This window comes from Diaphorina citri, unplaced genomic scaffold, assembly GCF_000475195.1.
Source record: "Diaphorina citri unplaced genomic scaffold, Diaci psyllid genome assembly version 1.1 scaffold953, whole genome shotgun sequence".
NCBI classification, from domain to species: Eukaryota; Metazoa; Arthropoda; class Insecta; order Hemiptera; family Psyllidae; genus Diaphorina; species Diaphorina citri.
The window spans coordinates 58,413-69,429 of record NW_007378384.1 but is presented as its reverse complement, the minus strand read 5'-3'; the positions used below and the strand labels follow the sequence as shown (position 1 = coordinate 69,429).

The 11,017-nt window shown below is 39.1% G+C and overlaps 2 protein-coding genes across 2 annotated transcripts in view; one reads left to right on the top strand and one right to left on the bottom strand.

Moving 5' to 3' along the window:
* LOC113469095 (histone-lysine N-methyltransferase PRDM9-like) overlaps window positions 1-3,885 on the top strand; it is an 18,065-nt gene extending 14,180 nt beyond the window's left edge. The window contains exons 12-16 of the mRNA XM_026826549.1: window positions 343-363; window positions 432-573; window positions 1,523-1,721; window positions 2,610-3,288; window positions 3,715-3,885. Coding sequence (XP_026682350.1) covers window positions 343-363; window positions 432-573; window positions 1,523-1,721; window positions 2,610-3,288; window positions 3,715-3,885 — 1,212 coding nt within the window. The remainder of the gene's footprint in view (window positions 1-342; window positions 364-431; window positions 574-1,522; window positions 1,722-2,609; window positions 3,289-3,714) is intronic.
* Window positions 3,886-5,437: 1,552 nt separating this feature from the next.
* The window catches only part of LOC103513315 (ubiquitin-protein ligase E3C-like), a 38,804-nt gene continuing 33,224 nt past the window's right edge, over window positions 5,438-11,017 (bottom strand). Inside the window, exons 17-20 of the mRNA XM_026826548.1 lie at window positions 10,491-10,557; window positions 9,068-9,198; window positions 6,555-7,071; window positions 5,438-6,391 (exon numbers count right to left, since the gene is read on the bottom strand). Coding sequence (XP_026682349.1) covers window positions 6,904-7,071; window positions 9,068-9,198; window positions 10,491-10,557 — 366 coding nt within the window. The 3' untranslated portion in view covers window positions 5,438-6,391; window positions 6,555-6,903. The remainder of the gene's footprint in view (window positions 6,392-6,554; window positions 7,072-9,067; window positions 9,199-10,490; window positions 10,558-11,017) is intronic.

The window sequence follows — 11,017 nt, the reverse complement described above, 5'->3', positions numbered from 1 at the left end:
CCGGTCTGTATTTTCAATTTCCCCCGATTTCTGAATGGTTTTATGAATTTTTAAAGTCAATAATGGATAAATAAGATAAGATACCCATCGAATTTACTTAGAAGTTGTTAAAAGTAAAAGTTTCATAAAAAAGCAGAAATAATGTTTCAAAATTTCTGTAAAAATCATCCTACCCAGGAAATTATTCATGGTCCGGCACTGGTACCAAATCAGCTGATTTAAAACCTTCGATTTGAAAAGTGTCTTTCGTTTTGGTCCCAAACGCTCCCTCTATGTTATTCTTACTCTGAGGGTGTATCTGAGACCCGCCCTAAATGAGAACTCCATTACGCTCTTCATCAGGTCCCTCAAGATTCGAGAGGAGCAAGAATACAAAAAGTGGTGTATCTGAGACCCGCCCTAAATGAAAACTCCATTACGCTCTTCATCAGGTCCCTCAAGATTCGACAGATAAATCAAGAGACTCGTGTCCCTCTATGATAGCTATTGATCTGAGTGCAATTCCCGGAGCAGGATTTGGTGCATGGAGTACCTCAGTCATTCGAGCCCATACCGTGTTCGGACCTTATGCTGGTGAGAGATTAATAAATTTTACTACTAATCTATAAGGTGAACTAGGTAGGAACAAGCGGGGCCCGTCCCTCCGGGAATTTTTTAGCCCGTAGATTATTCGATTGTGATTAAAGAAAATCAGTACCTATGTACCTACCTAATTTGTTTAATATTCAGTTTATTATCATTTTTGATTTTACTTTCATGAAATGATTTAAAAAAATTTTTTTTTTTTTTTTTTTTTTTTTTTTTTTTTTTTTTTTTTGCTGAAATTGATTTGAAACGGAAGCCTCCTAAACAACTGTTTGATATAAGGAAATATTAGGAGCCAGGCAGCGGAATGTCGATGCAGGAATTTCTCTTTGGGCTAGTTTGGACGTAATGGCGCCACTACACCTACTGCCAGTCCAAACTAGTCCAAACAAATATTTCGTCATATAATAAAATACGGCTCAAGTTGATGAAAGGTTTCACCAATGACTTGACAACTTGTTCGGAGATTTGCGACTTCAGAATAGAATCAAGTGACTCCTTGTTGGGTGGCTATCGATAGTTATCGATAGTTTTTTTGAAAAATATCGATAACTATCGATGGCGCCGACTATCGATAGTTCTCCTCCTCTACTGCGCTGTGCGCTCTCTCTCTTCATTCTCTATCTCTTCTCTCTTCTCTTTAGTCTTCTCTCTTAGACTGATCCACTGATCATGGATCATGATCAACTCTGGATCATGTAATCAGCTGATCAGTGACCAATATAATCATGTTAAAAAATACGCCTCGTGATGAGGCCCGGGACTACAGTAAAAATCATGGCCGGTATCTCGGTTTAAGTTTAACTCTTGAAATAAGCAATCTGATTGGCTTTTTTTTAATCCACAAATCAGATTGCTTAATCCGAAAGGTAAACTTAAACTGAGTGTAAACTCACTTTGTGGTCCGGGCAATAATTAATATTTTCTGTCGTCACAGGGGTTGATGTTATGAGTTTAGAAGGGAACAGCGGCTACACATGGGAAATCAAATACAAGAAGTCGGAAAACAAACCCCATCACTACATCGACGCTGGCAATCCGCAGAAATCCAACTGGATGCGATATGTCAACTGTGCTAGGAACAAGTTTGAAGAGAACTTGGTGGCTTTCCAATACAAGGGTCGCTTGTTTTACAGGTAAGTGAGGAGGTAACAACCAGGCACAACGTTTCTTAACTTCAGTGATCTGTCGAGAAGTGGTGCATTCAACGTCCTTTTTACAGCTCTTTGTTAGTTAACAGGCACAACGTTTCTTAACTTCAGTGATCTGTCGAGAAGTGGTGCATTCAACGTCCTTTTTACAGCTCTTTGTTAGTTAAGTACATACTTAATGGGGACTTTTGAGACAAGAAAAACTGTTTTTACATGTATTTTTCCTATGGCGCACATTAAAAGTGGACACACTGTATAAGTAAAAATCAACAGGGCCAGACAATATAGCTTGGAGGGTAACTCACCTCCCTTGTAAGTGCTAGATCTGGAGTTCAACTCCCGCCCGAGGCGGTCTTTATTCTAAACAGATAAGGTACGTATTCGGCTCGCGCAGCGCGACCGTATACGCAACCCCGCGTAGCGAACACGCGAAGCCCCCCTCCCGAGCACGAAGTGCGAGTTTTTTATATTCTCTCCGTAGCGAAGCTCAAGGCAATCAGCTGGTAAAAATACCTAACAAAAATAGGCGGAGAGGAAGAACATAACCTTAACTTTAACAGTGATAATATTGACTTTGATGCTGAATGTGATGTTACCAACAATAAAACTGATGGAATCTATCGCCACATAGTTTTTTGAAGAGAATTGCATTAGTTTTGAGTGAAAAGTGGAAAAAAATGTATGGGCATGTGCTGAGCTGGTTGAGAGTGAGGACCGAGTTCTCAATCCTGAAGGCTGTATCGTTGAGATTAAGAGGAACAAGACAGATTGTGAAGCCTTATGCTTTTGATGATGGAGCTGGATTGATGTATATTGTTGACTGAGAAAAAAAAAAAAATAATAATAATAATAATGAAGTATGTAGGTTGCCAGCCTAGTTAGCTTTACATGCGATGAGTGTGGATACTCTACTAATCGATCGAATAATCTAAAACTCCACATGAGGATACACACAGGAGAAAAACCATTCAAGTGTAATGAGTGTGGAACCTCTCTTACTCAATCAGGTCATCTAAAAGAACACATGAGGATACACACAGGAGAAAAACCATTCAAGTGTAATGAGTGTGGAACCTCTTTTACTGAATCGGGTAGTCTAAAAAAACACATGAGAACACACACAGGAGAAAAACCATTCAAGTGTAATGAGTGTGGAACCTCTTTTACTCATTCGGGTAGTCTAAAAAAACACATGAGAACACACACAGGAGAAAAACCATTCAAGTGTAATGAGTGTGGAACCTCTTTTACTCATTCGGGTAATCTAAAAGAACACATGAGAACACACACAGGAGAAAAACCATTCAAGTGTAATGAGTGTGGAACCTCTTTTACTCAATCGGGTAATCTAAAAGAACACATGAAAACACACACAGGAGAAAAACCATTCAAGTGTAATGAGTGTGGAACCTCTTTTAGTCGATCGGGTCATCTAAAAGATCACATGAGAACTCACACGGGAGAAAAACCATTCAAGTGTAATGAGTGTGGAACCTCTTTTACTCATTCGGGTAGTCTAAAACAACACATGAGAACACACACAGGAGGAAAAGCACGTCATAATGCCTAAAAATGGTGTTGTGTGTGGTGTAGTTGGAGGAGAGTCGAATCAGCCGCACTCCCGAGGCCTCCGAATTTTTCCCCTTTCTTTTTTTTTTTTTTTTTTTTTTTTTTTTTTTTTTTTTTTTTTTCCATTGGGCGCTTTAACTATGTTTTATGCATGTCCTTCGGTTAGAGCCTCCGAAGCGCGATTATGGAGCGACCAGTTTAACTTAGAGTCCCAATTTAATCCAAGGAATTTCACGTGATCAACGAATTTGAGCTGGACTCCATTATAAAATAAAGGCGGACAAGTGGGATTGCGTTTCCTAGAGAAGTTAATGCAAGCGGACTTAGTAGGGTCGGTGGAAAAAATAAGGCCATTCTTGGTGGACCATTTATGTACTTCATTCAAAGTATTTTGGATACGGGCTTGTAGGCCATCGATATCTTTACCCCTGGCTATGATCAGAAAGTCATCAATAAACAAGAGCCGCCGCAAGGGAACTTTTACGATATCAAGGATGTCATTAACGAAGACTATAAAAAGCAACGGACTCAAGGAGGACCCTTGGACTATCCCGTTCTCAAGGGGATGACTGTTAGATAGTGAACCATTGCATTTAACTCTTATACTCCTGTGTTTCAAAAAATTGCACAAGTATTGTAGCATGTATCCGTCTATGCCAAATTCCTTAAGTGTCTTAATAATCTTAAAACGCCAGGTCATATCAAAGGCCTTAAGGCCATCGAGTAGGAGGGCAATTGTGTACTCCTTTTTGGACAACCCCTGAGCCACCTCTTTTTCGAGGTATGCCAAATTATCGATGGTGGATCTTTTTTTAAACCTACCGCCAGATTGAAAAGGATTAATTGAACACTTTTTTTCAAGTATCCAGAATAGCCTTTTATTGGTCATCTTCTCGAAAATTTTACTAGAACAGTTAAGGAGCGATATCGGCCTATAACTAGAGGGTACCAGTCGGTCTTTACCGGGTTTTAGGAGAGGGACGATAAGAGCTTCGCCCCAACTTTTAGGGAACTTACCTTTCATCCAAAGATAGTTGTAAAAATCCAACATTTTTTCGAGTGCACAATTAGGGAGTTCCTTTAACAAAACAAAAGATATACCATCGGGTCCAGCTGCCTTAGAAGTACACGAATGGAGGACTAGAAACATTTCCTGAAAAGTGAAAAGGCAATTATAATCGCCCACACAACTGAAGTCGATCTGGACTGGCGAGCTTTCGCATGAATTCTTATGAACTAAAAAATCCTGTTCGTAATTAGCATCAGATGAAACAGCTGAAAAGTGGGCGGCTAATGTGTTCGCAATGGAAGGAGTGTCAAAAATTAGCTGATTGGGATTATTACTATCGTGAAGGGCATTGATGATTCTTGGGCTATATTTGCCACGGAGTTTACCCATTTTGTGAAACATTTCACCGGAACTTAGTGACTGGTCGATAGATCCAACAAAGTTCGTCCAACTCTGTTGTCTTTTCGACTTGATAGTTTTTCTGGCGATAGCTCTTGATTTCATGAATGCTATTTTGTTGTCGATTGTTGGGCAACGTCGCACGGCACGAAGATGCTTCCTTCTTTCCTTAATGACTTTTTTGACGTCATCATCCCACCAGGGAACTGGGAGTTTGTTAACAGGAATGACTTTTTCAGGAATAGCAAGTTCAGCCGCGCGGAGAATATTATCGTTCATAACAGTAAGGATTATAGTAGGGGTAGGAAAAAAAAAAATTTTTTTTTTTTTTTTTTTTTTTTTTTTTTTTTTTTTTTTTTTGCTGAAATTGATTTGAAACGGAAGCCTCCTAAACAACTGTTTGATATAAGGAAATATTAGGAGCCAGGCAGCGGAATGTCGATGCAGGAATTTCTCTTTGGGCTAGTTTGGACGTAATGGCGCCACTACACCTACTGCCAGTCCAAACTAGTCCAAACAAATATTTCGTCATATAATAAAATACGGCTCAAGTTGATGAAAGGTTTCACCAATGACTTGACAACTTGTTCGGAGATTTGCGACTTCAGAATAGAATCAAGTGACTCCTTGTTGGGTGGTTGAAAAATCTTCCATGCGTAGTGAAATCCAGCACAAATCTACCAAGTTCAAGACCTACAATAATAAGAATAAAAAGAGTCTGTACTTTATTTACATGGTCAATGTAATTCATTTTTATTCTCTTTAATTATTAAACAAAAAATTCCATTAAAATACAAATAGAACATTTTATAAACACATTTGGCTTATTGAAAGATAAAAAGTACGTCTAACCTGTTGGTCGATCAACATCGCCTGAAATACATCATGGAGAACCGACTTTAGTTAGTATCGTATTAGATTATGTGACTTTTTTTATAGTCAACATGGCTGAATCAATGAGATTCCGATTTGGACGTCCACATGTCAGAATCTCACTGGTTTAACCATGTTAACTATAAAAAAAGTCACCTAATCAAATATGGTATAGGTTTCTAATCGATGTCATAACCAACATTTGACTGTGTCGATCAACACAGTGTAAGTGTAGGTGCACCATGTATAATTTTTTACGACAAAGGACAGAAGGATAGAAGATATTTTTAAAAATAATTTTACAAACACCATGAGTAAAATACAACTTTTCTGCATTTTAATTTTAAGATTGTACCTCGGAACCACTTTCATACTACTTTACTACACCACTTTTGAACTAATTTTTCCCCCCTTGTTAAGTTAAAAGTATACCTTGTCTTGTCCCGTATAATATAAGTACATGAGGTAATTTCTTCTTTTCTAAAAAATGTCTTTAAATTTAACTATAGGTATTAACCAAGCATTATTTAGTTAATTAAATATTAATTGACTTTTAATTACCAGACAATTTTGAAGAAATTTTATTTATTTAAATTCACAAGTTACTTTTTTTTTACTTTCTATTACTACAGTATAGCGGAGCTATACTAGTAATGATTTCTTTTATATTATTTTAATTGTCATTCTCTCTTTCTCTCCCCAAGTAACTAGCTAGTCTTTGTTAGCAGACACCTAGGTACCTTGCGAGATTTCTTTTTGATGTTGTTTTTTAATGTAAATAGACACTTTTTGTACGTAACCTAACCTTAACTATTGTGGTTGTTTTCTTTATATCAAGAGTAGACATTTCTAAATTGAATTTACAGGTGGGTATAAATGACCCAGCAGCCAGCCTAGTCAACTTAGATGGTAGCGCGTCTGCCTTGTAAGCGATAGGTTTCGGGTTCGATTTCCGCGCCAGAGCTAACCTTAACTATTGTGGTTGTTTTCTTTATATCAAGAGTAGACATTTCTAAATTGAATTTACAGGTGGGTATAAATGACCCAGCAGTCAGCCTAGTCAACTTAGATGGTAGCGCGTCTGCCTTGTAAGCGATAGGTTTCGGGTTCGATTTCCGCGCCAGATATCTTTATCCTAAAACAGATAACGTTTGTTCTCGGAACAGCTGGCTTTTTCCTATCCTGTCTTCCTTCTCTCTTCGCTTTCGGGACGATAAGACCTCAGCAATCACTAAACAACAGTTCCCCCTATCAAACCTCTCCTTTTTTACTCAATACATCACTATTTTGGACCCAAATATATTTCATGACTAATTCCTAGCTAAGTTCGAATCCACAATCACTGGATATGGCATATACTAGCCGTTCTCGGAGCTTATCCTGAGCTTGGAACTTGGGTAGTTTGAGTAGATTCATACAGGTAGAAGCAGAGGGGAGACGGTCCTCAGCATTGATCAACTGAATACCAAACGGAGGGTCCAACTCCTGAGAAAAGAAAAGAGATTTATTGTAACCTGCCTCGGTGGCGTAGTGAGAAGGTCCTGGGATCGATTCCTAGAGAAAAAAAAAATACACACGCATTTTGATTCAACAATTTCAACGGGTTACTTCCTGGAGTTCTCGTGTTGACCCAGGTACTAAATATGAATTATTGTGTCTCTTAAAAGAGGGTCCAACTCCTGAGAAAAGAAAAGAGATTTATTGTAACCTGCCTCGGTGGCGTAGTGAGAAGGTCCTGGGATCGATTCCTAGAGCAAAAAAAAAAGTATTTTGATTCAACAATTTCAACGGGTTACTTCCTGGAGTTCTCGTGTTGACCCAGCACCTAAATATGAATTATTGTGTGTCTTAAAATTAATTTTAGCTTTTTAGAGTAAAAACTGCACCTAAAGAATAGCATGAGATGTATTGAAATGTTTGGTTACCTTGAATCCAAGGAGTGGAGGTCGTGAACAGCTAGTAACAAATTTCAACAAGGCTCTCCTTTGCGTATCATTAAATTCTTCTACTACTGCCCAGAACATTTGTATGGTAGCATGATCACTTGTATATCAGGCACAACGTTTCTTAACTTCAGTGATCTGTCGAGAAGTGGTGCATTCAACGTCCTTTTTACAGCTCTTTGTTAGTTAAGTACAACATGAAACACAAACAAAAATTGAACATAGATGACTTGATAGTTTCATTGTTGACTAGTTAATTAAAATAATATACATAGACTAGATTTCGGCCTACCCCTTCTCTTTCTATAAAAATCAACAGGGCCAGACAATATAGCTTGGAGGGTAACTCACCTCCCTTGTAAGTGCTAGATCTGGAGTTCAACTCCCGCCCGAGACGGTCTTTATTCTAAACAGATAAGGTATGTATTCGGCTAGCTTTCTCCAATTCTATGAGGGACCATAAAACTTCAGTTGTTACAGTACCCTCCAAATTTTCGGAGTCTGAGCGCTCAGGGCTTTGCGCTTCGCAAGAATTCTCATACGGGGGAGAGTAAACAGATAAGGTATGTATTCGGCTAGCTTTCTCCAATTCTATGAGGGACCATAAAACTTCAGTTGTTACAGTACCCTCCAAATTTTTAGGTACGTATTCGGCTAGCTTTCTCCAATTCTATGAGGGACCATAAAACTTCAGTTGTTACAGTACCCTCCAAATTTTCGGAGTCTGACCTACAGTAAAGGAGAACCTCGAGGGGCGGTTTTAGTGTGATGTTACTCTTTTTTCCTCGAAGCGCGACCGTATACACAAGATGAATTCCCGTGAGCGCTAAGGGCATTGCGCTTCGCAAGGTTGCTCATATGGGGGAGATGGCATTTTATGACCTTTTCCGAAAAAAAGCTAAAATATGACTAAATAGCATGATGTCATGACAATATGACATTTGGTTGTCTCTGGTTATTACATACTATTTACCTCTTTGTTACAGAACGACCAAGCACATTCCACCTATGACGGAACTCCTGGTGAACTATGGTAATGACTATTGTAAAAGATTACTCATTGACCTGGAATCATACCATGACCACCAGAAGAAATGGCCCTACATGACTTTCCAATGTGATACATGCAAGATTACTTTCTCGTCCCCTCTGTATGTGACCAAGCATACCAGGTACTGTCGAGGCAAGAGACAACCTGGCAAACATTCTTCTACTAGTGGTGATTCCGCGGCTGAAACTAGCAATGGAACTCCGGGAGGAAGAGGAAATACCAAATCAAATGATGACCAAGGGACTCATACAGCTACTAGCAAGAATCAAGTTAGAATCAGCGGATATGAAACCCTTGACACTCCGGGTGTGAGCAGGATAAAAAGCGAGACGAATATGAGGCAATGTGCTGTGCCATTCTGCAAGTATAAGTCGGAAAATATACGCGAGTACCAAGCTCACATATCAGTTAGCTTTTTAATTTTAGCTTTTTAGAGTAAAAACTGCACCTAAAGAATAGCATGAGATGTATTGAAATGTATCTTTACCTTGAATCCAAGGAGTGGAGGTCGTGAACAACTAGTAACAAATTTCAACAAGGCTCTCCTCTGCGTATCATTAAATTCTTCTACAACTGCCCAGAACATTTGTATGGTAGCATGATCACTTGTATACCCACCTGTAATAAATACAATAGTAAATAAGCAACAGTAAAATGAGCCCCCTCGAAAACAAACAAATGTGAAAACAAGGCCAAGTTGAGCCACTCACATATCCGATTGTCATGTGGGAAAACAAATGTACTCCTGTACGGAGTGTAATGAGAGGTTTGATTTTCAAAGAGAGTTGAATAACAGACTGTCGCGCCTTGTTAGCTTGGTTGGTAGCGCGTCTGCCTTGTAAGCGCTAGGCCGCGGGTTCGATTCCCGCTCGGGGCGGATTTTATCCTGATGGGATAATGTTCGTTCTCGGAACGGCTGGCTTTCTCCTATCCTGTCTTCCTTCTTTCTTCGATTTCGGGACGATAAGACCTTAGCAGTTACAGTTCCCTCTGTCAAACCTCTTCAAAAAAAAAAAAAAAGGCTAAGTTGAAAACCATTCAACCATAGCGGTAGGTCGCGGGTTCGATTCCTGCCAAGGTTTAATTTTATCCTATAAAAAAAAGAGAGAAAAAAAGGTTCATTCTGGGAACGGCTGGCTTTCTCCTATCCTGTCTTCCTTCTTTCTTCGATTTCGGGACGATAAGACCTTAGCAGTTACAGTTCCCTCTGTCAAACCTCTTCAAAAAAAAAAAAAAAGGCTAAGTTGAAAACCATTCAACCATAGCGGTAGGTCGCGGGTTCGATTCCTGCCAAGGTTTAATTTTATCCTATAAAAAAAAGAGAGAAAAAAAGGTTCATTCTGGGAACGGCTGGCTTTCTCCTATCCTGTCTTCCTTCTTTCTTCGATTTCGGGACGATAAGACCTTAGCAGTTACAGTTCCCTCTGTCAAACCTCTTCAAAAAAAGGCTAAGTTGACAACCATTCAACCATAGCGGTAGGTCGCGGGTTCGATTCCTGCCAAGGTTTAATTTTATCCTATAAAAAAAAAGAGAGAAAAAAAGGTTCATTCTGGGAACGGCTGGCTTTCTCCTATCCTGTCTTCCTTCTCTCTTCGATTTCGGGGTCACAAAACCTTAGCAGTTACAGTTCTCTCTATCAATTCTATCAAATGGAAATAACGAGCTACCTAACATGGGAAAAAGTTACAGCGCCTTACTTAACACATGGAAAAAAGTTTGGAAGTGTTCCTTAAGGCTAGGGTAACATGGGAAAAAGTTACAGCGCCTTACTTAACACATGGAAAAAAGTTTGGAAGTGTTCCTTAAGGCTAGGGAAACTCACCTAGATACGCTGTATGTGCTTTCAAGTCCTCCAAATCCACCTTAATCTCAGCGCCCGATCGATATCAAGGTATATAACAAAACTCACCTAGATAAGCTGTATGTGCTTTCAAGTCCTCCAAATCCACCTTAATCTCAGCGCCCGATATCAAGGTCTGGGAGAGGAAGAACATAACCTTAACTTTAACAGTGATAATATTGACTTTGATGCTGAATGTGATGTTACCAACAATAAAACTGATGGAAAATATCGTCATGAACAATCGGGTCATCTAAAAGAACACATGAGAACACACTCAGGAGAAAAACCATTCACATGCGATGAGTGTGGATACTCTACTAATCGATCGAATAATCTAAAACTCCACATGAGGATACACACAGGAGAAAAACCATTCAAGTCTAATGAGTGTGGAACCTCTTTTACTCAATCGGGTCATCTAAAAGAACACATGAAAACACACACAGGAGAAAAACCATTTAAATGTGATGAGTGTGGAACCTCTTTTACTCATTCGGGTAGTCTAAAAGTACACATGAGAACACACACAGGAGAAAAACCATTTAAATGTGATGAGTGTGGAACCTCTTTTACTCATTCGGGTAGTCTAAAAG